At 54.1% G+C, this 26,527-nt stretch overlaps 1 protein-coding gene across 1 annotated transcript; it reads left to right on the forward strand.

Annotated features, from left to right (window-relative positions):
- The first annotated feature begins 874 nt into the window (after nt 1–874).
- Nucleotides 875–25,013, forward strand: RAB15 (RAB15, member RAS oncogene family). Its single transcript, XM_082646918.1, has 7 exons — nt 875–1,089; nt 18,465–18,525; nt 19,471–19,531; nt 20,016–20,093; nt 20,764–20,853; nt 22,076–22,141; nt 22,300–25,013. The coding sequence occupies exons 1-7, from the start codon at nt 966–968 to the stop codon at nt 22,456–22,458; spliced, it is 639 nt and encodes a 212-aa protein (XP_082503044.1). The 5' UTR covers nt 875–965; the 3' UTR covers nt 22,459–25,013.
- The last annotated feature ends 1,514 nt before the right edge of the window (nt 25,014–26,527 follow it).

The raw sequence follows: 26,527 nt of genomic DNA on the forward strand, positions 1-26,527 counted from the left end.
GACCCTAAGCAGCTTAGATCCAAAACAGAGACTTGCTTGCACAACACTTCCAAAGGATTGTGCATCTGGAAATGTTTTTATGATCAGCTATATTTTCAGCCTGGTGAAGGAGGTCAGCAGACATTTTCCCTGTTTAAATAGGATGGGGGGGGGAGCGCGGTTGGAGGGAGGTCACAGTCACACAAGGTTATGGAGAAGCCAGATGGCAGACAGGGAGAATTCTAGCAATAACTCCCCAGGGTTCCTGGAGACCGCGACTTCCAGAGTAGACCGGTGCTTGAATCGCGATCCAGATCAAGGCCTTCCGACCCAAGGGTGAGCCTAGGTGAGGACCAACCACTGCCCCCTCCCCCCGCCCAGTAGGCTTCCGCAGGGGCGGGGCGCTCCGCTGGGTTGGAGCTGGCAGGGCCAGGTTCGGCATGCTATTTGGAGAGAAGGGACGAGACCCGAAAGCCGAGTTTGGTAGAGGTGAGCTGGGTGGGAGCTCATTCCAACTCCCCCATGCAGGTCTGCAGGTAAACAAAAACGTTCCCCACCCCGCCACCGATCTGTCCCGGGTCCCGGCGTAAAGAGGGCGGGAGGGGGGCGGGAGGGGGGCGGGTCCCGGGGCGGGTCCCTCCCCGGGCTGCGCACCCTCTGGGCGGGGAGCGCGCACCGCCCTCGCCCCCCCCCCGCCTAGGGGTCTCCTCCCCAGCGCGCGTTCCCCGCCCCCTCTCCGGGCGGTGGCGGCGGCGGCGCAGGGGAAGGGGCGGGCGAGGGCCGGCTCTCTCCTCCCACCGCGCTCCCGCCGCACACGCTTCCCGGCACCGAGCGAGCGAACGGCGGCGAGGCGGCGCGGGCCGGCCCCGCTTCCTTCTCGCCACCGGCGCAGTTCTCGGGCGGGCGCGCGCCGCGATGGCCCGGGGCGAGCGGGGCTGAGCCCGCCGCCCGCCCGCCCGCTCGCCCGCCGGCCCGCCGGCCCAGCCATGGCGAAGCAGTACGATGTGCTGTTCCGGTTGCTGCTGATCGGGGACTCCGGGGTAGGCAAGACCTGCCTGCTGTGTCGCTTCACCGACAACGAGTTCCACTCCTCGCACATCTCCACCATCGGTAAGGGGCGGTGGCCGGGGGCGCCCCACCCTCCCCGCCGCCGCCCCTTGTCGGGGCGGCCCCTGCCCCTTCCCCAGCCCGGGAACAAGGGTCCGCCCCTCCGGCTAGCGGCGGTGTCGTGGGAGGCGAGAACGAGGGGATGAGTCCCGGGGTGAGGGGCCACCGGCTGGGGATTTAAGCCTGGGTTCCTGGAGGTGACAGGCTCCCTGCTGCTGTCCGTGACTATGGAAGGCGCTCGGGCCTCACGCTGGGGAGCCTCCCCGTAGAAGCCGAGATAACAGGGTGGCGTAGGCCTGGGTACCCCAAGCTGGGGCAGTGAGAATCAAAGCCACCGATATGACATCCCCCCACCCTCAGGTGCAGAGGGGGAGGGGGAGAAAAAGCTTGTGCTCGGGGACAGGGGTTCACTGTGGGGGGAGTCGAGTTCTGAGTCACTGGGTACCCTCAGTCCAGGGGCGACCCAGTGTGGAGCCAGGAGGGGGAAGAGAGGAGGAAGGGATTGACTTGACAGGGCACAGTTGTGGAGGGAAGCCACAAGGTGGGACACCTGCGAGGAGGGCATGGCCAAGGTGAGAGCCCATGTGCCGGTGAAGGGGGCATTTACTAGCCAGCTTCCGAAAAGCAGCCAGCTGAAGCATTTGTCTTGAAGGCAGCTAAGGACCAGGAGGATTACTTGCCAGGCAAGGGGATCAGAAAGCAGGCAGGACTCACCTTAGAGGAGATCTCTTTGCTCTGGCAACGCTGGAGCCTGTGCTTAGAGGGACGAGGCCTTGTGGCATCCCGGACAGGACGGTTATGGGCTCACTGGTCCATAGGAGTGGGTGGCCTCCCCTCTGAGAGTCCCCTCTTGAACCCTGAGTGGCCTCCTCCTCTGAGAGGTCTGAGTGGAGGGCATTCCACTCACATCTAACAGGTTCCCTGAGTGATGCCCTGGAGTGGCTTCAGCACTGCCCAGGTCCCCTCTCCTGTCAGGAAGGGCCCCAGACTAGGCTTCCACTTGAGACTTCCGCCCTCCCTCCCCACACAGGCTCCTTGCCAAGAGAAAAGAGGGAGCAGGTAGAGCCAGGAGGATGAGAGCCTCATGGTCCAGAGGCAGGCTTTGTTGTCAGACAGACCTGGAAATCTCACTTTGGGGCAGCGTGACCTTGAATATCACTTCAGCTTCTGAGCTTTAGTTTCTCATCTGTAGAATGGGAATGATAACAGTTCCTACCTGCCCAGCTGTTGGAAGGATTAAATGAGATAATGTTTGTAAAAGACTGCTGCTATTACCATTGTCATCATCATTGAGCTCCTGGGGTCTCATTCTCTCTTTGCTTCACTGTCTTCAAGGGGCTTAGGGTCAGGGGACAGATAGATGCATTCATCTTCCTCAGGGGAGCTGTATAGCTAGCTCCTAGGAGGCCCTGGAGCCTGGACTGGGCCGCTGTTTGAATGAGACACATCTCAGGGATGGGACAGGTCTGGAGACCAAGGGAGGGCTGCGGGCCTCTGGGGAAGGCTCAGGGAAGAGGAGATGTTGGGGGAGTGCCTGGGAATGGCTGAGGAACCAGACGGGATATGAGGACAGGTTGCAGGCTTGAGGACAAAGGGCAGCAGGTTAGCACTTTCTCTGCACTGATGGCTGGGTCCACCTTTACCCAGGATAGAGAGGACTTTTTAGGAGTTTAGATTCCATGGAAGAGAAAGAAACCTGCCTTTCTTCACAACAGCCTTTTAAAATCTGCCCCACTGGGTTTCTTAAATGCTTTCCGGTTTAAAGCTTTCCACAGCACTTGTGACTCTGCCTTGTCTTAGGCGTGTTTTTTGGCTGTAACTAAGACTTAGGAGAAGAGTTGGATGGTCAAGAAAAGCTTTCCCTTCAGGGATACAAAAAGTTCCCCAGGGTGATGGAAGGGGCAGCCAGGAGACAAATCAAGGAGCCAAGAAAATGGGTACTACCAAGTCCTATTCATTAATTTATCCATTCCAAAAAAAAAAACAAAAACAAAAAACGTGTGTCCTGTATCTGGGCTTGGCGCTGCGACCTGATCATGGACGTTGATCTCTGCACGTTTCCCAGAGCTGCTTCTGTGGAATAGGGAAAACGGGGCAATTCACCAGTGACTACCAAGACAGAGTTCAGATTCTTGGATCATGTCAATTTGTGATTCACTGTTTAGGCCACTTACTGTAAGAGCATGTGACATTCCAGAAATGGGCCTGCAGGGGGCAGTGAGGAGACCTCCCAGGTAGGTGGAGGCACTGACCGCCCCTCTTCTTTCTGGTCAGCAGGTGGGCAGGTGGCCCTGAGCTGGGTCCGTGCCACCGGCATTTATTTCCCATGCAGCTGTGCTGACCCTGAAGGGGCCCGTGCAGAGGCGGGCAGTCAGCACTGTGATGTTTTCTGCTGTTTCTTCACCTGTTAAGCCAATTAATTAAACATTCGCTACAAAGTACCGCGTCAGGCATGTTAGAGACAGATTGCGGTCCACCTTTTCCTGCCCACAGAAGCCTGTGATCTAGTTGGGGAAGCAACACAGGCGAAAAAGAGCCTTGGCCACAATTAGAGAATCTCTTTGCAAGCACTTTGTGAAGCACTCTTCAAATGTAGGGGATGGATGATATCCTCATTGTTCCTAGTAGCAATGAAGGTATCACATTCGGTATCAGCAGCTAAGTAACCACGCAAGACTTGTCTTAGGCAGCCCGTGCATGGTGAGGGGCCCGTGCATGAGTGCTAATGCTACACAAAGCACTAGATGGAGGAGGTCACAGAAGGAGAGGGGCCGTGTGGACGGAAGCGGCAGGGAGGCTCAGGGAGGAGGGAAGGCTGGAGAGAGGGCTTGCAGTGTGGGCTGCATCTCAGTTCCTGTAGGGGAAGGAGCAGATGGAGTGACGGGAGCAGAGACGACAGAGGTGGGAATTCAGTGGGTGTTCATGGAACTCTGGGCAGTCTGGCTGGAACAGAAGGGAGTTTTAGGGGAGGAGAACATTCCTCTGTTTATCTCTCTGTCTCCCAAACTATACTTCACGTGCCTTGAGGGTCAGACCAAACCTCATTCCTCTTTGTTTTCGTAGTCCCAGAACAGGGCCAGGCACGCTCTCCATAAATGTTAAACTAATGAACAAACGAGGGCAGAGGGCATTGAGGGCCTGGCTGAGGAGCCGGAACTCCAGCCTTCGTGATGGCGTCAAGGGTTTCTCGAGCAGGGGGACGACAGGATGAAGGTGGCACTTAGGATGTTGGCTGGGAGAGGGGCTTAGGCCTTGGGGCAGGGAGACCAGTCAGGGGAGACCAGTGGTAGTATGTGGGCACATAGGATCTTCTCTCTCTTCCACCCCTCCCCCTCCTGGGGCACCAACACCAAACTCCACGCAACCCCCTGTTCTTGTTTCCCTCCGGAAGCAGCGAGTAGTTCAAACCTGAGAGGGCCTCGTGCGGCTGGCGCTGCCTGCCCAGCGGGGAGATGATGTCCCATCCTAGTGGACATCGACACGCAGGGGACCTTTGATTTCCTTTCTGTGTGGCGGCCACGTGTCAGCCACTCATGCAAGCTGTAGGGACTGTCCTTGAGTTGGTTTTCTCCCCCCAATCCTTGGTCTTCCCTGAGACCCTGTCATCTCTGTCTCTGTCCTGGGGACCTTTTTGTCTTGAAGGCCACCTTCTGGGCTTCTAGGAGGCTTCGGCCTATAATTTTCCGGCTTCACTGTTTGAACGGCTGTGGCTTCAGGCTTGGTTCCTCAGGCTGGGTTTGCTGCTGCAGTAGCATCTTTCTCAGGAAGTTCTCTTTGAACTGGCTCTCCTTGCCTGGGGAAAGGGCTTGTGAGTAACTGAAGATGGGGGAGTGGGCTGGGGAAGGACCAGGGGGGGAGAGATCAATAGCCTGCAATCCAGTGGCCTAACAAACATGGGGGCCAATGCTTGGGCACCGTGGTCCTGAGGTGTGCGGGCCCCCAGACCGCAAGGCACTATGTATACATGCCGTGTACACCGCGGGAGGGTCAGGTGGGTCTGTGTTCCCCACCGTGTTGGGAGGCCTGCAGAAAGGAAGGGGAGGTGAGAAGCTGAGCAGAATAGAAGGAGCGCAGACCACATGCCTAAGACTTGCCGTGGCCTTACAGACACTTAACGTCTCTGCCCTTAATTTCCACATCTGTAAATGGAAGATAGTAACAGAACCTTCCTTAATGGTCTTTGTGAAGATTACAGAGGCTAATAGATACAAAGCACTTGGCAGAGCTCTCAAAAAAAAAAAAAAAAAAAAGGCAGCTGCTCGCATTGTATTATGATTATCCGTAGCTCATAAGAAAGTTGGAGATGAACAAACTGTCAGTATGTGCTTTGAGGTCATCCTGTCCATCAGTCGTGCATTTGGTCATTCGGGCACTCTCTGCAGAGCACCTGCCGTTCTGAGCCAGGCAAGGAGCTGCGGGGACAGCAGAGCAACATGGGAACCAGGGTGCCAGCTGCCCTTCCTGGGGAGCACATGAGGAGACTCTGGGTTTCATTTCCGCTTTGGTGCTATTTCCCCCCTTGCCCTGACAGTGCCGGGGCTGAGCAGGAAGAGTGAGTTGGCGAGGATGTGCAGAGGCGGAGGAGTGGGGAGAGCCGTGACCCGAGAGGACGGCTCTGCCTCAAGGCTCCGACCTCAGCCAGGTGTCACCCTGCCTCCGGCCCTGCTGCGCACACCCCCCGCCCCAAGGACGTGATCCCCGAGAATGGCTCAGAAGCCCTCATTTCAGCTGCTCTGTGCACCTGTGCCACCTGCACAACTGCAGATTCACCCACAGCTTCGAGCACCCTGGTTCCTGCTTCTCCCTCCTCTTCTCCTCCTCCCTGCTTCCCAGACAGCTTGGTGATGAGCTTTATAACATGAAAGTCGATATTCAGCTATTACTCTTCCACCCTGATTGCCCCCTCTTCCCAGAGTGCCTTTTTCTGTAATCTAATATTTGCGCCTGTTTCCCTATAAAAGTGCCAATTTTCTGCACCGGCCTCTGACCTCTCCTTGGCTGTTCCGCCCTGGGCATTGTGCTTTGTCAAGGGTACCACCGAGTTTCCTGAACGCTTAATCCCTCCCACTGAGGAGGAAAGAACTAATCATTGGCCCTATTTTATAACTAGGAACACCGAGGCCCCAGGGAAGTGATGCTCACGTCTTGCATTCAGGTGACCCTAACTTGAACCATCTCCTCTCCTCCACTTTCCCAGACTGCACTGGGCATGCCCTCGCTCACCCCAGAAGGCCCATCCACGGCTGCCAAGCAGAACCTCTCTCCTGGGAGCCAAAGGGGAGAGGACGTGTGCCTCCCTTACCCCATCTGAGGGCTCCGGGCTGGAGGGACAGTTGTGCCACTGCTGTTGGCTGCTTCCTTGACATGACCCTCTGGGGGACAGTCCGGGGCCGTGATGGAGGAGTCTGGCCGGGGCACCTTTGAGGATGAGATCTGAGTGTTGCCTTCATGATACTATTTTGATATAATATTTACGGGGAACTCTGTGACTGGGGCCCCACGATCCAAAGAGAGAGCCGACAGTTGGCTTCAAAATATGGGTCATTCTCTGATCCCTCTTCTCTGATTAAAATTTTCTCTCCACGGATCTTTTCTACTGGAATGTACTGACTTCATTCATTCACTCATTTATTCCCTCACACACCTACTCATTCATTTTTTTTCTTTCATTGATTCAGTTTTGTTGAATAATATACACCGAGTATCTGCCTTCTGCCAGGCAATGAGACTGCGAAATGAGCGAGATGCTGTTGTGCTCTCTGGGAGCTCACAGAGCTGTTGAGGAGTCAGGCATCCGGACAGACAAGCAGAGTTTATGCAGAAACCATGTCAGAATGCTTTGGAATCACACAGGAGTGATAAGTTCCTCCTGCATCGGTTGGTGACGGCTTCACGGAGGAAGTGACATTTCAGTGAGGCCTGGAAGACTAAGCAGGGTGCCCCAGGGGACGGGGCTGGGGGCGGGGTGTGTGGAAAACCCCTCAGGACTCGGGGCTGCTACTCTTCTGCCTGGCCGTGGTCGCACCAGCTTAAGTTCAGCTAGAGCCTCGCTGGGAGTTTGCTCTTTGGGCTCCGAGCGAGGGCAGGCGCATCGAGAGGGCCTGTTCCCTCCAAGATGTTTGCTCCTGAGGCTCCAGGCTCCAGTCTCTTCCTCCTGGAACCTTCTGCTGCCTGTCAACATGGCCCAGCCCAGAAGAGGCTCTGCGGAGGGCGGAGGAGTGAGTGGTCAGAAGCCTGGCGGGTCTTGGCTGCCTCAGCGGTACCCACGGACCACTCAGGAGCTGGCTGAGGGAGCAAGGCCCAGGTCAAGGGTCTGCTGGAGGGGAGCAGGACGGGGTTAGCTGGAGTGCGTGGCACACAGCCCGGAGGCCCTGTGGAGGTCTGTGCATGCAGCCGTGGGAAGGGCAAGGGGACCGATGTTTCCCGAACACCTACTCTGCACAGGGATGTGTGCTTTCCATACGTGAGCCAGTCTGTGTAGAGATCTCGTCATAAAGTGGGGGGCGAGGAGTCTCCAAGTTGGCCTTGCAAGTGTTTGAGAAGTTTCTTGGTACATTCTTCAGTTAGAGCCTCCAGACAAGTTTCTACGTCCATGAATGTGTGTTTCTATGTCCATGAATGTGTACGCACACGTGCGTGGCGACGGTGGGTCCCCAGGAGAGCCCAGGGAAGGGCAGGGCCTTGCTAAGCTTTCCCTCTTTTATCACAGAGGAAAGAATAATGTGGCCCCTCTTTTTTTTCTCTTCTGAGGAACTGCAAGTTTGACTGAAATGTGTTCCTGCCTGGGGCCCTGATCCTTCAGATCTTCCCCCTGCTGGTACCTTCTTGTCATTTAGTCCTCAGCTCAGATGTCACCTCCTTTAAAAGATCTTCTCTGACCAGCCATTCTAAAGCAGCTTGTGCCCGGGTGTCCTCATCCTCTACTCCATTATTCTGCTTTTGCCTCAACACTTAGCACTCTCTGAAATTACTAGTTTACTTATTATCTGTCTTCCGCACTAGAATAGAAGCTCTCTGAAGACAAGGATCTTTCTGTATTATTTGCAGCTGTGTCTTCGAGTACCTAGCTTAGCTCCTGGCACACGGTAGGCATTCAATAATAGTTTCTTATGAATGAATGGATGAATGCATGCGTACATTTCCTAGAGGACTTTTGCTCTTCCCTGAGGGAAGTTGCAAGTAATATTGCTTTCTTGGGACTCACAGACAATGAGAAACTCACTGTGTACTCATGCACACTTTGGAACTGTGAAAAGAGGGGAGAAGAAGGGGAGCATTTTGTAAGGGGTGAATAGTTTCCTGTAGCTTTTAGCTTTTCTGCTCAGATACACGCTATAGGAGAGGCTCAGACATAGCAGGGAGCAAGAAAGTGGCTCCCGTGATCCCTGCACGAGTCGGGTCCTCTTTGGTGAATGCAGAGGTGACAGGTCAGTGTCTTACACTGAGGTCAATATTGCCTGTTGCTCAGGGTCACTGCTGGTGTCAGATGATGCCCATCAGCTCAGCCAGGCTGCTGAAGTGACCCTCCAGGACTCTGGAGTAGGAGATCCTAGGGCTCAGGCACTGGGGCATGCATTCCTCTCAGCATCAGGGGAGTCCACGTTTGACTGGGAAACCCTTCTGCATGATAATAGCCCCTGGGTTCCTGGGTCCAGGGTCTCCAAAGACTCTCCCTTCAAGATCTGATGCGAAGGTAGTAGCCTAGAGAGTTGTTCCCCGTATCACTACGTGCGCTGCATCTGTTTGTGTCTTAAAAAAGAAAGGAGAGGGAATATCATTCTGAGATCGCCAGTCTTTCTTGTGGGTGGACATCTGAATCAGGGCCTTTGACCTCAGGTTAAATCATGGCCTTGGAGTTAGAGGATCAGGATTCTGTCTGCCAAAGGCCCTGCTTCCCATTGCTCCCAGAGCAAGATGGTGCGAATGCTGCCTCATGCATGTGCTCAGAGAGCCTGGGGGCACCTTTTCCCCTGAACAAGGCCAGCATGAGGGACAGTCATTCCGGAGCTGGGTAAGAGGAAGTCAGTGGCATGCAGCCGCACAAACAGTGAGGCTAAGAGTTCCCAGACAGAAGGGAGGAAGGGCGATGCAGTAAGTGGCAGGCTTGGGGCAAAGACCCTCTGCCCCGCCCCTCACCTGACTGGTGTGAGGCACACTTGTGCCTGGAATCTTCTCTTGAGATTTGTCTCTTAGCTCTCCTGTCTTCTTCCTCTCCCTGTTCTTCCCCTCCCTTGTCCCTCAGCTGGCGGGGAAATGGTTTCCTCTCTTGCTGAGGGCAAGGGATTATGCTGGTGCCTTGTTTGGGGTGGCAAAGTCAGGCAGCCACCTCCCTGCAGGATCTGCCTTTCCCGACAGTTTGTTTTGGGGTTGCTCGGGGTGACCTCCTGCCACATCCCACGTGAGCTCCACACGTCCTGTCCCGTACATGCTGGTTTCCTGCAGGGGGAGGGGCTGGGGTCCTTCCCGGGACTTGAGCTTGGTAACCGGAGCCAACATGGCTCCAGGGATTGGGTATCTGCCTTGGGTTTCAGATGTATTAAGTTGTTCCTGTGGTGGCGTCTCCTTGCTGATGGAAAGGCTCAGGTCACGCTGGCTGCTGGGCCTCTGGGCTGCGGTTGATCACGGTGATAACATTTGGCACCCAGGAGAGTCCTGTTTCCACTTGAAGCACGTGGCACTGGGCGGGCGGGCAAGCTGGCACCTGACATTAACCCATGAGGTGCTGGCTCACCAACAGGCACACCTGGTTTGCCAGAATCTAGGTTGCAGGCAGACTCTGGGGGCCGTGTGGCTCCCGCGGTGGGCGGCATCCTCACTTTCCGTTGAAACACTCCAGCTGAGCGTGGTTGCCTCCCCTCTCGGCACCGCTCTGCTTCCTCTTCCTGACATGAGCTCCTTCCTACTTTCTAGAGCTTTTTCTATTCCCCAAACCATGACCCTAATCTCCTCCCCACCATAGGAGATAGCTTTTTCAGCTAAAATTTAATAAAGCTCTTTGTGCCAGGCTCTGTGTTATGGGTTTTATAGCTTATCTCATAATCCTTACAAAAATTCTCTGACATCAGGGATTGCCATCCCCGTTTCACAGGTGAGGAAACTAAAGCAAAGAGAAGTTAAGTAGCTTTCCCAGGATCACACAGGCAATTAGTGGTAAAGGCAGGATTGGAACCAAACTCTGACCTCACAATTGTGTTAACGACCTCGCCACTCTGTTTCTTCTTTGTTGTTTTTTTCAACATCTTTATTGGAGTATAATTGCTCTACAATGGTGCTTAGGTTCTGCTGTATAACAAAGTGAATCAGCCATACGTATACACATATCCCCATATCCCCTCCCTCTTTTTTTTTTTTTTTTTTTTGCAGTACCTGGGCCTCTCACTGCTGTAGTCTCTCCTGCTGCGGAGCACAGGCTCCGGACGCGCAGGCTCAGCGGCCATGGCCCACGGGCCCAGCCGCTCTGCAGCATGTGGGATCTTCCTGGACCGGGGCACGAACCCGTGTCCCCTGCATGGGCAGGCGGACTCTCAACCACTGCGCCACCAGGGAAGCCCTCCCCTCCCTCTTGCGTCTCCCTCCCACCCTCCCTATCCCACCCCTCTAGGTGGTCACAAAGCACGGAGCTGATCTCCCTGTGCTATGCAGCTGCTTCCCACCAACCATCCGTTCTATATTTGGTAGTGTATATATGTCCATGCCACTCTCTTACCTTGTCCCAGCCCCCCCTCCCCTCCCCGTGTCCTCAAGCCACCCTGTTTCTTGAGCTGCACTGCCATGCTTTCCAGGAGGCAGACAGTGATGGGAAGGAGTGCCATTCCCCTGGATGTGCCCTGTTCCCTTCTTTCCACGGTCTTTCCAGGCCCTCCACTGTGGACTGGGGCAGTAAGCTCGTCCCCACAGTGAGGTATCTTAGGAGCTGAGGGAGTGCCAGTGCCGTCTCCCCTGCCCTGTCCCTCTGTCCCAGCCCCAGTACCTAAAGCAGGGCCTCCCTGTCCTCCAGTTCTCTGACGGCAGCCCTGTTGCTGTGCTCCAGGACTTGGTGTGGCCTGGCAGTCCCTGGGGGTTGCTGCTGAAGGAGCAGAGGCTACACAGCCAAGGACACAGGAAGAGCCAGAGGCCACTGGTATAGTTAGGGCAGCACCGTCATAGCTGTGTCAGGACCTGGCACTGTCACTTAACTGAGTTTTCTTGTCATTGTCTGTGAGGTGTTAAGGCAGCAGGACACATGCCACTGCTCTCGAGCCATGGGCACCCCCTCCTCCTGCTCTCTGGGGCAGGGGGATGCCACTAAGGGCATTGCTACTTTATGCCTGGCACTGCTGGTATGGAGGCGGAGATTTTTTTAAAATTATTTATTTATGGCTGCGTTGGGTCTTTCTTGTTGCGTGTGGGCTTTCTCTAGTTGCAGCAAGTGGGAGCTATTCTTCGTTGTGGTGCGCGGGCTTCTCACTGCGGTGGCTTCCCTTGTTGCGGAGCACGGGCTTTAGTAGTGCGGGCTCAGTAGTTGTGGCTCATGGTATTAATTGCTCCGCGGCATGTGGGATCTTCCCGGTCCAGGGATCGAACCCGTGTCCCCTGCAGTGGCAGGTGGATTCTTTCTTTTTGTTTTTTTTTTAAGATGTTGGGGGTAGGAGGTTTTTTTTAGTAATTTATTTATTTATTTTTGCTGTGTTGGGTCTTCGTTTCTGTGCGAGGGCTTTCTCTAGTTGTGGCAAGCGGGGGCCACTCTTTTTTTTTTTTTTTTTTGCGGTACGCAGGCCTCTCACTGCTGTGGCCTCTCCCGTTGCGGAGCACAGGTTCCAGACGCGCAGGCTTAGCGGCCATGGCTCACGGGCCTAGCTGCTCCGCAGCATGTGGGATCTTCCTGGACTGGAGCACGAACCCGTGTCCCCTGCATCGGCAGGCGGACTCTCAATCACTGCGCCACCAGGGAAGCCCGGGGGCCACTCTTCATCGCGGTGTGCGGGCCTCTCACTATTGCGACCTTTCTTGTTGCGAAGCACAGGCTCCAGACGCGCAGGCTCAGTAGTTGTGGCTCACGGGCCTAGTTGCTCTGCGGCATGTGGGATCCTCCCAGACCAGGGCTCAAACCCGTGTCCCCTGCATTAGCAGGCAGATTCTCAACCACTGCGCCACTGGGGAAGCCCGGCAGGTGGATTCTTAACCACTGCGCCACCAGGGAAGTGCGAGGCGAAGATTTTTAAAACAAACACAAATTTTGTCAAATACAAAAGTTATCCTCTGCCTCTTAGGTGCTCTGCATCAAGAAGACAAAAAGTAGGAGGTGGCAAGCAGCAGGGCACATCGTCTTCCTCCCAGCCCTGTAGCTGAAATGACTTGCCACCAGCCTGGGGGAGCCACTAGGCGGCAGTGGGCAAATACAGGCTGAGAGTTCTCAGGCAACCTGAGGTGCGCGCTAAGAAGAGGGGCTGTGCTATGAGGATGCCCACGGGCCGACACCTGGGGTCTGGCATGGACCGGTAGCTGTGCTGGGACCCATGCCCCCAGCCCCCACTCCGCACATCTGTCTGCCTCCTGCTTCTCTCTGTACCAACTGGCCAGGCCCTCTGCACCACCTGGAAGGAGCCGCTTTGGCGGAGACGGCACTGGCACTCCCCCAGCTGCTCCTGTTGGCCAGGTCACGCTGTGGGTGACCAGCAAGCCCACTGATGGGCCTCCTTTGGGTCAGATGTCCATCCTGGTCTAGGCAGGAGTTGCTTCTCCACAAAGAACATGCCACAGCCAGCCCTGCTTCCCTGAGCGGAGGCTTTGGGTTGTGCACTTCCAGCCGAAAAGGGACACTGGGTGTGGCGGACACCACCATTGATGTATCTGAGGTGCTGGGAAGAAACGATGAACTGCTGGTCGTGCTCTGGGCACTTGGTTGGGAGAGGGCCTCGTCTTCTTGACTTTCTGCTCCCAGGGCTCTAAGGTCTCCAAGAACCTCTGCCGGAGCGGTGTGGAGGTAGCTGCTTGTTTCTTCACACCTGGGTGTTCCCTGTGCCCGGGAAAGGAAGCCGGTCCTCTTGAAGGGGTGCTGACGTGGCGCTGTGCAAGGCGATGCATCTGGGCTTAGTGAAATCGTGAGCTCTCAGGACCAAGGGGCTCCCTAATAATAGGTTATGGTGGGCTTGCTCCATGTGTACCCACTACTAGACGCCTTGTCATACCAGAACACGGGTGGGGAAGGCAGGGGCGGGACAGAAAAGGCAGTAAGAGTCCGCAGCCTTGGAGGGTTGGGAAGCCACTGATCAAGTGAGGTGTCCTGGGTAGGTTTTGAGAAACCTGTTTGCAGTTCTGGCTCCGCCATAGGATGTGGGAAGGGAGTAAGTTACTTGGCTTCTCTGTGCCTCACGGTAATAATCCCTGCCCCTACCTCCTTCATAGGGCTGGCATGAGAACCAAGGGCTCTGGATCCCCTAGCCAGGGGGTGTGCTATAATGCTTAGCAGTATCATGAACCTTGCGTGTGTTCTACCTAGAGATGGGCTAGACAGTGATTTTCAAACGTTAGTGTGCCTTAGATGTCGTAGGTCTGGGTGGGCCCATTTGCATTTTCTAACAGGCTCCCCAGTGACGTGGATGCTGCCGGTCTCTGGATGAGCAAGGGTAGTGGAGTAGCAGGGGACTAGACTGTGCAATCCTTCCCACATCAAGGGTGCTCTGGGTTTGTTTTCCTGGCTCCTCCCCAGGAAGCCTTTATTTAGCAAAGGGAAGGTAGGAGTGAGAGAACTATCTTCTACCTATGAGGAGCTGCACATATATTATCTAATTTATACCCCACACCAACCCTTAGGAGGCCACTGGTATTCTCATTCTATGCAAGCAAACTGAGGCTCAGAGAAGTTGAGAGTTCCCCAAAGTCACACAGCAAGTACCAGAGTCAGGATTCAGACCCAGGTCTTTCTGACTCCAGTGCTAATGGATAGCTCTTCCACTAAATTAGAACCCTCAAACTTTCGTCTATCTAAAAAGTCACCCATGGTCCTGTTAAAAATACAGGTTTCAGGGCCTCACTCTCAAATTCTGATTCATTAGGTCTAGAAAGTCAAAGTAGTATCTCTTTTCTTTTTTTTTTTAATCACCCCAGGTGATTCTAAAGCTGAGCATCTGCAAAGTACACCCTGAGAACCGGAGAACTCCCATGCTGCCTCCCTTGACACTTCCCGTGCAAAGTCGCAGTCCAGATGGAACTCCCGCACTTCAGCATGTGCTAGAATCACCTGGAGAGCTTGTTAAAACACAGATTCCTAGCCACCTCCACCCCTCCCCCTGCCCAGAGTTTTGGATTCTGTAGATCTGAGGCGAGGCCTAATAATTGGCATTTCTAACAAGCCCTGACTGATGGTGGTGCGGATGCTGCAGGTCCGGGGACTGCACTTTGAGAACCACTGTCCTTAGAAGCCTGCTGTCAAAAGTGTGATCCATGGACCAGTAATATCAGCCTCACCCAGAGGCTTGTATGGCATCTTAGGCCGCATCTCACACCGACTCAATCAGAATCTGCATTTTAACATGGTCCCCACATGAGTTGCATCCACTTTAAAGTTTGAGAAGTGCTGTCTTAGGGGAGCCAGAATGAGAACACACCAGGGGTGGAGTTAGATGAAGAATCTCTCTTCTCTCTAAGGAGTCTGAAGGTGCAACAGAGAGGGGCGAAACTGTTAGGACAGGATGCACACCTAGAGGGGGCTGATGACAGGTGAGAGGTGAGACTTGGAAAGGATAGAGGACCCTTCCCCAGGGAAGGTGGAGACGACAGGACATTCTGAGGACATGAGGTGGGCCTCACAGCAAGGCTTCATCAGGCAGCTGTCACTTCGCCCTTAAGACAGTGGACAGGGTGTTCTCTTGGATGCTTTCAGCGGTAGTGGTAGGGAGAGGGTGGACCGGGACTGAGCCCTTCAGCAGGGAAGACAGTGGCTGTGAGGAATGTGGTGGGTGAAGCACCTGGAATAAACAGCTTCTGAGCAGCGGCGAGGGCCGGCGGAGGTGAGAAAGCGTGAGTCTCTAGGCGACTAAACAGGGCCAGTCTTTTGACTTTGCCCTGCAGTGCTCAGCAGTGGGAAAAAACCAACAGCCACGCAGGGACAGGGAAGGGGCCGCAGATGGGCACAGGTCACGGCAGGCCAGGGCTGACTGGTAGATGGACACCGTGGAAGGTGCAGGGTGTATGGGAGCAGAGTAGAGCAATAGATTTCACTAGAAGATCTTTGGGCTGTTAATCTTTCAATTTAAAGGAGGGGAGTGGGTGGGAGAGGAAGATCCCTCAGAAGGCATAGACTTTCTGTTTCTTCCTTAGTGCCGGTGAAGAGCCAATACTGATGCATTTTATTTCTCAGAGATGTTACAACAAATTTTATCGGTGGTCAGGAGGGTCTAGGTTGCAAGACGGTGGTGGGTGGGGGGTGCCATGAGCCCCCAGAATTCCCCAGCCTTGGTCCCTGGCCACACAGCTAAGAAGCGAGGGAAGAGGGGAGGAGGAATCCAAGCCCAGCGCTCACTCCCAGGGCGGCTCCCTGTCTTCTTGGCAGCCCTGCCTCTCCTAAGACCTGCCTTCATTGTCAGGGAAAGCTCCCTGGTGTTGGGGGCTCCTCCCCCCGCTGAGCCCTTCTCCAGAGAGAAACAGCAAAGCGTAGGTAAGGCCTCTCTGCCTGGTTAACACACTATTCTCCTCTCATTCCCCCAAGGAACAGTGCAAGGGCTCTGCCATCAAACAGGCCGCTGCTACTTGCTGTGCCAACCTTGGGCTAGTTATCTTACCTCCCTGGGCCTTTGTTTCCTGTCTGATAAGCTCTGTAAGGGCAAGGACCATCTGTCTTTTTGGCCACTTTGTCTGCATCTAGCACCGTGCAGGGCACAAAGTAAGTTCCCATAGAGGTTTGTGGAATAAAGGATATAGATTCCTCTCTCACCAGCTCCCCACCCTTGCGACCACTTTGCACAAGGTGCTGCCCTTTGACTGGGCTTGCTGGGCTGGTATGAGGATGAGCTGGCTTTATTATGAAATGAACAGAATCCCTGGTTTTCCTGGGAAGAAGGCACTGTACCGGGAAAGAACAAAGGTTTCTTGATTCCCTTCTATGCCGGGTGTTGGGGAGAAGCAAATTTTTTAAAAAATATTTATTTATTTATTTATTTAGGCTGCACCAGGTCTTAGTTGTGGCATGCGGGATCTTTAGTTGTGGCATGCGAACTCGTAGCTGTGGCATGCGGGATCTAGTTCCCTAACCAGGGATCGAACCCAGGCCCCCTGCATTGGGAGCGTGGAGTCTTACCCATTGGACCACCAGGGAAGTCCCGAGACGCAAATTCTTGACAACTGCTTGTCTAGGGAGGGGGTGAGCACGCTACTGCCCCCCACCAAGGCCAGGGTTCCCTCTCCTTCTTTCTCCCTCCTCTTTTTTTTACTTTCTTGGCACCCTCGGTAGAATGGCTGCCAGACGTTATCCATTTGGAAAAGTACAGCTCGATAGATATGAATCAGCTTGGGCAGGTGAAAAATGATTCACTTCCGAGCAAGTTGATTTAGTTAAGGTTGTCCAGTCTGAATCTTTTTCTCCCTTTTAATTAAATGATGATTGGTCTCAGTGGTGAGAAGGAAGAGCCTGAATTTAGTGTCTGTGTTTGTGGAAAGCTGGGGACAATGTGGATAAGGGGGAAGTATTCCTGTTGGCAAAGAACTAATGCCGGGGCGGAATGGCAGGGGCACTGGGGATTCTGGCACCTTTGGGGCTGTGCTGTGCAGCCTGGGGACTACGGGCCAGAACTCTGCCTTCACCCTGTTTCTCACCTGAACACCGGTTAATGGTGCCCATTCCTGACCTGTCTCCAGGGAGCGCACTAGGACTGCAGCTTAATTAACTTCCTAGACACAGTTCTTGAATCACTGGGCACAGTGCCTGGCACAGTGAGGGCTGGGGAGAGGTGCCTCATCACTGCTGTCACTCAGATTCAGATGCTGCTGGTGGTGCTGACTTCTCCTGCTGCAAATTGCCCAGATACGTTTCTGCGCTGGACTGGTTTGCCAAATCCCTTACGTTTCCTGTGTCTTGTGGCAGCTTAGCTCCTCAAGCCCCTGGGCAGATGAGCCTGAGAACCCAATCGTCTACCCTCCCTCCCCCAATGACATGCTGTGCCACTGCCTCTTCATGTGGTCACTGGCAGTGACCCAGGAGCTCCCATGTAGACCAGGGCTGCACTTGGTATAGTGATAGCTGTGACCCACTGAATGTCCACCAGGTGCCCGGCACTGTATCTCATTTGGTTTTCTCAGTGACCCTCTGAAATGATTGGTAATGTCCCCATTTACTGATGAGAAAATGGAGGCTCAGAGGTGCCCAAGGTCATAGCTATGAGTTAAGTGGCCAGAGTTAGGATCCAAGCACAGGCCTGACATTGAAGCCCATGCTCCTTCTAGTAAACAACAGTGCCTCCTCTGGTAAAAGGGCCTAGTCAGCAACAGAGGCACTAGGCCGTCTCCTTGGTGGGCCTTTGTTAGGTGCCGAGGGCTCTATACACACTGTGGGGCTGAAACAGTCCTCCTCTCTCGCCAGGGTCTCTGTGCCTTCCCCACATTCATGACGGCACCATAACCCCTCCTGGTTGCTAATAAGGCAGAGAATAAACCCAGGCAAATGAGATGGACTGCTAGTCCTAGGGCTTAGAGTTCCAGGAGGGATAAATACAAGTGGTTCTCTGCAGAAGTATAAATAAGGAAGACTTTACACAGGAGTAGAGTGAGACACATTTTGGGGCTAAGTAAGGCAGCAACAGAGTGGATTCCCCCATATTCACTTCTGTGTGCCACAGGCCCTTTACTCCTGGCAACTCCAGCTCAAGGAGGAAGGGAAGCCCCATTCAAAGCCCTGGACACTCCCTGAGGGTCAGTTTTTGGTTCAAGAAGGCCTTTACCTTGTGCCATCTTTCTGCCAAGTTAAACCAAAAGGAGACCCTCAGGTATGAGTGCCCTGGGCCTTACTTCAGTTCTTCAGCGGGTATCCTTCCTTTCTTTTTTTTTTAAATTTATTTATTTTATTTTTTGTTGCTGAGCACGGGCTTTCTCTAGTTGTGGTGAGTGGGGGCTACTCTTCGTTGCGGTGCGCAGGCTTCTCATTGTGGTGGCTTCTCTTGTTGCAGAGCACGGGCTCTAGGCACGTGGGCTTCAGTAGTTGTGGCATGCGGGCTCGGTAGTTGTGGCTCACGGGCTCTAGAGCACAGGCTCAGTAGTTGTGGCGCACGGGCTTAGTTGCTCTGCGGCATGTGGGATCTTCCTAGACCAGGGCTCAAACCCGTGTCCCCTGCGTTGGCAGGTGGATTCTTCACCACTGCGCCACCAGGGAAGCCCCCTTCCTAACTTTCTTGCTCACTTCCTTTCCCCAGGTGTTGACTTTAAGATGAAGACCATAGAGGTAGATGGCATCAAAGTACGGATACAGATTTGGTGAGTTGGGTAGGAGGAGAGGACCTGGGGCTCTCCCTAGCTGCCACTGCCATGTGTAAATTCCAGAGGCTTCATCTGGAGTAACTGGCCACCTTTTCGATGGAGAGAAGCAGAAGTCTCAAAGCCCATCTCCTGCTCCCATGAGCCTTAATCTCTCATCTCTGCGGCTCCCAAGATCTTAGTTCCCCGACTAGGGATTAAATCCAGGCCCTTGGCAGTGAAAGCGCGGAGTCCTAACCACTGAACCACCAGGGAGTTCCCTCTCATCTCTTTCTTAAGGAACTTATGGGACTGACCGCAAGTCACCAAAAAGCAAGAATTAGAAGGAATTGGCAAACTAAGCACTGCGGGTTTGTCTTCCAATAAAGCTTTTCCCTTGGACCGTGCTGCCCTGCATAGCACTGAGGTAGGATTCCAAGCAGGGAGGGCTACGCCCCATCCTTACGGTGGGAGTTCCTGGTCTGAGTTCCTCACTACAGCACAGTGCAGTTCCCACAAGTAGCCACAGGGGGCCGCTATAGCTCTCTGGCCTGTTGCTCCTGGAAGCATTGCCTTTCCAGCATTTGGAGCGGCCTCCCAATTTCAGAGTGGTATGGGCATTGCCTGCAGAGGTCCCAGACGGACTGGAGATGGAGTAGTCCCACCAGTCTGGCCACAATGGCCAAATCCTAGAGAAAGTTATCCAAGACCCAGTTATGGTTGTGGCTCCTAGTGCAGATACAGTTGACAAGGACCCACAAGCCCTGTCAGCACCTATGACCAGCCCTCTCTGCTGCAGAGTCAGATACGTTTGGATCCCCTTGGGGACCAAAGCTCCACTGATTTTTCACCCTGCAGCTCTCCAGTTTCTCCTGCAAAGGCACAGGGTCTCCCAGGTCCCGTTCCTCCCCTCCCCACCTGCTTCCATGGTCCCTGCTCTTTTGAAGGGCTGGCTTTCTATTGCAGGGACACAGCGGGGCAGGAGAGATATCAGACCATCACAAAGCAGTACTATCGACGGGCCCAGGTGAGCCGCTATTTTCAGGGTTTAGAGGTGGGATGCTGCCACCCACACTCCTGGCTCTGGGCGTTTGAGATATTTGTGCCACTGATCCCCAAATGGGCCCTCAGATTGCCTGCTGGGGAGTGAGGGGGGTGGGCTCAGGGCGGTTCACTGATCATTCATTCATCAGCTACTCTCTGAGCACTCACTACTGGCGGGTCCCCACCCTCACCCTCAACTTCCACCCTCCTCCCTGGGCCAAAGACCACATCAAAGTATTGGTGCCTTTCTGCCTCAGAGAGCTCTGTGATGAGCCTAGGAAGCAACAGCTGTGGGGGTCTGAGAGAGGAGACTTTTCTGGGTGCTGAGGGATCTTCATTATGCTAAGCAGGGAGAAGGGAGATTGGGACCCAGCATTTAAGGTACCGCACCCGATTCTGACCCCATGACTGTGCGCTGTCTCTGTGTGCATGTACCTGCCCCATCTCTCTCTCCTTCTCTCTCTCAGGGTATATTTTTAGTCTACGACATTAGCAGCGAGCGCTCTTACCAGCACATCATGAAGTGGGTCAGTGATGTGGATGAGGTAGGATGTGCTGCCTCACTCTTGGGGGTGGGGAAGGGCACCTCAGAGGGGAAAGCAAAGTGAAGGCCATATGGGAAGGGCTGAAGCTGTCAGGGTTGGCGAGCAAACACTACCAGGAACCCTTGCCTTCTGCAGCCCCGGATCAAGACCTCTGGGTGAGTAAGACATGAGGAAGAAGCCCAAGCAGCCATGCCCTCCATGCTCTATAACCTGCCAGGCCTCCATGGCTGTGTCTTCCCCTAAAATGAGTTAGAACAGAGCCTACGCTGTGAACAGCTTCCTTCCTGAAATGTCAGGACCAGGTGGAATTGCGAGACTGGGGTTCCAGTCCTGGCTCTGCCACCACAGTTGTGGAGCCCTGGGCAAGCCATTTGAACTCTGAGTCCCCACTTCTTCATCTGTAGAATAAGGGGCTGGACTTAAGTCCAGTGTCCTTTCCAGTTGTCCAGCCCGAGGAAGCATCAGTGTCTTCTACCCTGTGACATCCCTCTGGGACCCCTGGGATCAGCCATGGTACTTGGGGACGCCTGGCACCTGCACCCGGTCAGCCCACTCTGTCCCTAGGGCTCTTAACTTTGCTGCTGGTGTGGAAGCCAGTGTAGGCTGTGTGGGTGGGGAGATTGGGGGAAAGCAGGACTCACTGGCAGTTCTGTCTGTCCTTTGTCCCTAGTATGCACCAGAAGGTGTCCAGAAGATCCTTATAGGGAATAAGGCTGATGAAGAGCAGAAACGGCAGGTGGGAAGAGAGCAAGGGCAGCAGGTAAGTGCGAGTGAGCTGGCTGAATCCATCCCTTGGGTTTTTGGCTGGCTTCCTGGGCCAGGCCTGAGAACTGGGACCCAGGGTTCTATCACCATCATTAGACACCCCCCTACCTCCACAGTAGCCTAAGGCACTGGCTGAATTGCCATCCTTGAGAGTTTGTTTTCTGTCCTTTAGGACAGTGATTTGGGGTCCATCCTGAAACAAAGACCTCTCCCAACTCCAAGGCGCCCAAAGCAGGATTACCTCTGCCTAAGAGCCCACCCTGGTTAGTGCGGAGGAGAGACCTCAAGTGGCTCCCTTCTCCCCTAGCAGCATCTAGGCATAGCTTCTGTCCTACAGTCATCTCACCCCTCCACACCCACTCCCTGTCCTCCTTACAGTTGAAAAGAGGTAGGAAGGGAAATGAAGGCATGAAGGGCCCACATTCGGAGAAGCCATGGTGGCAGAGAGGGTAGGAGGATGGTTTTGAGGGAATGTCCAATCACACAGGGAGACCATCCTCCCAGAGAACAGAAAGAAAGATGGGTACCATGGAGGCCAGAGTCACCCACTTACTCTGAGGGCCTCAAGAGTTTTTCTCTCCCTCTTCAGTCAATAGCGTCCCATTAGCACTTGAAATAAAATTGTTTTTTAGTATAAAAAATAATACATGGTCATTGAAAATTTTGAAAATAGAGGCCAATTCCTACTAGAATATTCGTATTTGTTGATTACTGTACGTGTGGCCCTGTGCTAAGCAAGTGCTTACAGATGCATGACCCCATTTAACTCTTCCACAGCCTTGGTTGATAGACGCTCTCATCCCCTTTGAACAGAATGCGAAGTTGGGGCTTAGAGGGAAGAGGTAACTTGTCTAAGGTCATACGCTCTTAAGTGACAGCACTGGTATTCCAGCTGGGTCTGTTTGACCTCAAAGCCCATGTTTTTCATTAGTTTGTCCCAATAATTTTGTGTCTCTGTCTCCTAACATGTGATGTGTGTGTGTTGGGTGTATATGTGTGCCTGTGTGTAGGTGGGGTGCATTTGTGGAGCATCTTCTCCCATTCTCTGCTAGCTTGTGTCTTAGGAAGTCCTAGTCTCATCTGAGAAATTATCTACTCTGAGAAACTATCGCGACACAGCGCGGGCCCTGAGTGCAGTGGCAGGAAGGATGCACCAGGTGCTGCGGGCACCTCCCTTCCCTGAGCGACGCCCTTTCGGGAATGTTCTTCTCTTGCAGCTGGCTAAAGAGTACGGCATGGACTTCTATGAAACAAGTGCCTGCACCAACCTCAACATTAAAGAGGTGAGTCCCGTCTCTTGAGCTGAGTCCAGCGAGGCGGGGAGGCGAGAGGACGGGGCAGCAGAGTGGCTGAGAGCAGATGAGCCCCACCCAGGGCGGGCAGCCACAGGGGTGCCGGGAAGAGGGGAGACCTGGACTTACTGTGTTCCTTGCCCTCCCAGTCCTTCACGCGCCTGACCGAGCTGGTGCTGCAGGCCCACAGGAAGGAGCTGGAAGGTCTGCGGACACCCGCCAGCAATGAGTTGGCCCTGGCAGAGATGGAGGAGGATGAGGGCAAACCTGAGGGCCCGGAGAACTCTTCAAAAACCTGCTGGTGCTGAGCATCTTGCGTGGAGCGCCCCGCACAGTCCTCTCTCCCCGCAGGAGGGCTGCGGGCACACAGGGAGCCTGGGCTTTGCCCTGCTTCTCTTCTCCTTCGGGTGACCCTGTGGAATCTCGGCCACTGCTCCTCCCCCTGCCTGGCTCCGGGGAGCAGCTCCTCTGTCCTGTCCGAGCAGCCTCGCCCCCCTCCCCCCACCCTCCTCCTGGGATGGCCCCCTCCAGCCTGTTTCCCCAGCCACAGGCCTGCTTCAAGCCCCTGATGTGCTGTGAGCACTGCCTCACTACCCTGAGGTCCCAGACGATGGCCCAGTCTGGAGTCAAGGCCACTGGAGGTTCCTTCTCTCTCAGTGCATCTGGTCTCCTCTCCGCTTCTCCTCGCTTCTTCCCACCTTTCTGTCCCTTCCCCTCAGCTGTGTTCCTATCAAAGCCCTCCCCCCGCCCCCCCACGTGTCCTGTGTGGCTGCTGGTACAGCACCTTTCAATTCCTCCCTCTTTGCCGGGCCGAGGGAGTGGACTCAGGCTCAGGGGCACGTTCCCTGCTCTGCTCTGGGAGAAGCCCCACCCCGCTTTGTGGGAAATTCTTCCCGTCCTCTCCTCCCCGCCGCCCCTTCATGTGCCATGGGCCTGCCTCCCCGGTGACTGGGGAAAGAGGAACGGCAAGAGAGGAAGGAAAGCCCAAACTGGTGGTCCCCACGCCTGGGGTTGTCCTACACCCCACCCCCACCCCGCCCCATCCCCAGCTTCCGCTGCACTTGGCTGCCTGCCCTCCTGCCTCTTGGGGGAACTGAGTTTCAGAGAAGAAAAAAAATGATGAGGGGTGGCAGGGATAAGAAGTAACCTCAATTCTCTACCTGCCCTGCAGTACATACACTATTTCTCCCTGACCCCGGGCTCCCGAATTTAAAGATGTGGACCAAGGCCTGAGGGCACTGCAGGGGCATGGAGAGCCCTGGGGCCAACCACACACTCCAGGAAGGGGAGGTGTTTGGAAATGAAGGACCAGCTCCTAAGTATCAAGTTAAGAGCCAGGACAGCAGTTTGCAAAGCAGAGGGGAATTCGGCAGCAGCAGAGATTCCTGGGCCCCATCTTCCATTTCTTATGTAAGAAGGGCACTTCCCCACCGCCCCGGCAGGTGAGAGGTGACAGAACCACGCTGGTGTTCTTTCACCGAGCCCAGCCTTCTGCTCTCAAGGCTTTCCTGAGACCCAGAGTTTGTGGGAGAAGGGCAGGGGGCTCACGGGCAGAAAGCAGGCGAGCCCTGGGTAGGAATGCTTGGTGCTGTTCCCTTCAGCCTTCAAGACCAAGTGCTCATCTTGTTCCTCAGCTCCTGAGTCAGAGGCCTGAGGGTTTGCCAACTGCACTGTGGCTACAGGTGGAGGGAAGCGGACTCCCTCCTCCAGGGCCCTTTGTTTCAGGAAGAAGTTTCTTTAACCCCATATGGTCCAAGAGTCGTTTGCAGGAGGCCCTTTAAGGAGGGAACAAGTCAGTTACCAGCCCTAGTAGGGTTCCTCCCCACCTTCCCAAGATGGGAGAAGCCTAGGGAGGAGGATCAGTCTTAAGCTGCGTTGCATGGCTGGCGCTGGAGTGAAAACAAAACTGGGCATCGAACATTCACTAATTAAAGACTAAAATCCAGGACACACACATGTGAAGGGTTAAGAGCCCCACTTCCTTACTCCTCTGAAAAAATGGGTGGGGGTTGAAATTGCCAAACCTTTCCTCTGACTCTTATCAAATCAGGAGAGGGCAGGAGAGGGTAGCTCAGGATGAGGGAATGGGGGATGGGTTATTGTAGTGGAAGGAAAAGGAAGGCAGGAATAGTTATAAATCGTCAGCTAATGAGAAATGTAAAGAGCTGCCTCTTTAGGACGAAGTCATGACCACAGCTGAGGATGTTTCCTTGAGAACTAACTCCTCAGCTGTTAAAACATGCAGCATCACTCTGGGGTGGGGAGGTCAGCAGTGCCAACCCGCGGTGTGCCCTCAGCCAGGGGCTTGGGGGAGGGGAAGTTATACTGGCCACTGGCTCCAACCTGTGGTCACTGTTGCTGCTTTCCCTGAAGATCTGGCCGAGGACCATTGCCTTTCTCTCCTAGCCCCCCTGGGGAAGAGGGACTATATTTTTACTGTACCCTAGGGGTTCTGGAAGGGAAAACTTGGGGTTAGGATTCTATGGCCTGAGAAGCCCCATCCGTAAGGGCCACAGCTGGGGAGAGGTATGGGGCAGGAGAGGGGTTGGGATTTTAGGGTGCAGCTATGCTCATGAGGTACCAGAGTCAGCCTCTCACCCCTAAACTTCTCCAGTCCCGGACGCAGCCTGGGACCTGGCCTTAGACTGTTGAGCAGGTGCGCCTACCTGTTGGCTCCACCTTTGCACCTGTTGTCTTGAGGTTCGGCACAGCCCCAGGCTCTCCACCTGCTCCTGAGCCCCAGCATCTCCCTGTGACGGGTAAACTTCGTGTGCTGTGTCTCGGGTCCAGGATATGAATTGTGAGCAGGGTTCATCTATTTTAAACACAGATGTTTACAAAATAAAGAATATTTCAAGTCACAGCTGTGACTGCCTGTGTGAATCCCCGGGAGTAGATCTCACTGGGACCCTGGCAGTTCAGGGGGAGGGAGAGAGGCAGTGCTGGTAGAAGAGGTTCCAGAATCCTAAAGCAACAGCAGAAGAATGAATGGAAACAGCAAACGTCTTCCGTTTGGTGCCTTTCCTAATGCCACCTGCAGGGGAGCCCCAAGCAAAGCCCCCATTGCTCGGCAGTGGGCTCCCATTGCGGAAATAAGATTGAGTAGAGTCACTGGGGACATGCTGAATATCTATGTCTGAGGATGTCTTTAAAACCAAGAGGTGGGGGGCTTCCCTGGTGGTGCAGTGGTTGAGAATCTGCCTGCCAATGCAGGGGACACGGGTTTGAGCCCTGGTCTGGGAAGATCCCACATGCCGTGGAGCAACTAAGCCCGTAAGCCACAACTACTGAGCCTGCGCGTCTGGAGCCTGTGCTCCGCAAAAAGAGAGGCCGTGATAGTGAGAGGCCCACGCGCCACGATGAAGAGTGGCCCCCGCTTGCCACAACTAGAGAAAGCCCTTGCACAGAAACGAAGACCCAACACAGCCAAAAATAAAAAAATAAATTAATTAATTAAAAAAAAGAAAACAACCCAAGAGGGTTCTCATCTGCTTGGAATGTAACAGAAACAGGTCTTCCTGAAGGCATGAGGTGGGATTAAGTAATCTTTCAGAAGTTCATCCTAGCCCTGTGCTTGGATACCCCAAGGGAACAAGGCAGTCTAGAATCTTGGGGTCTGGGGACTGATGAATACTATACTCTGGGGTCCAGAGTTGATGGAAGAGGCAGAGAATGTTTGGAGGTAAAGATAAAATGAAGAAGGAAGGAGTAAAACAAGGCAGGGCAACAGTAGCCTAAGATCTTAACCTGCATTTTCCAATTTACAGAGAACTTGTAATGCTTTATCTCCTTTATCGGAACAATCAGACAATCACGTCTGTGTGAGATAAGGAAGGTGATTATCTTTATCCAAGTTCGACAGATTAAGGAAACAGGTGCCTAGGGGCCCCAAGGAAGAGTGGCAGAGTCAAGGCTTAAAAGGAACAACCGGAATTGAAATCTCCAAAGGGGAAAGCTTGGCACCTCTATTTAGAAAAATCGCTACATGCAGTTCTCATTTGCAGCCAGAATTGAGAACCATCGACCTAGGCTTTCTGCCTACTAAGCCAGTGAAGTTTCCAGAACATCTACTGTCCCTGTGGAAAGCCATGTTAGTGCATGTCCAGAGTTACAAGCTTCTGGAAAGTAGGCCAGTTTGAGGTACATCTGGAAACAAAGAGGTATTTTAGGAGAGCTTCATCAATTGTATTCAATCGTGAAAGGTGAGAACCTGGGCAACTCAAGGTGTCCTAGGTTGCCCCTGAAGAAAAGGGATGTCGTGTACCTAAGGAAGACAGCACCTCCACTCCTCAGTTCAGCAACTTCCATGGTCTTCCTGGAGAGGGGTCCCAGAAGGGCAGCCAGTAAGAGGCATCTGGAAGCCCAGAGAGTACTAGG

The sequence above is a fragment of the Grampus griseus genome, assembly GCF_964374135.1.
Source record: "Grampus griseus genome assembly, chromosome: 2".
NCBI lineage: Eukaryota > Metazoa > Chordata > Mammalia > Artiodactyla > Delphinidae > Grampus > Grampus griseus.

Bases quoted from the DNA above. Each gene is read 5' to 3' on its own strand.
- RAB15 (XM_082646918.1), top strand. From the start codon at position 966: ATGGCGAAGCAGTACGATGTGCTGTTCCGGTTGCTGCTGATCGGGGAC. The intron at 19,532-20,015 runs GTGAGCCGCTAT...TCTCTCTCTCAG, and splicing joins AGTACTATCGACGGGCCCAG to GGTATATTTTTAGTCTACGA. The intron at 22,142-22,299 runs GTGAGTCCCGTC...TTGCCCTCCCAG, and splicing joins CCAACCTCAACATTAAAGAG to TCCTTCACGCGCCTGACCGA.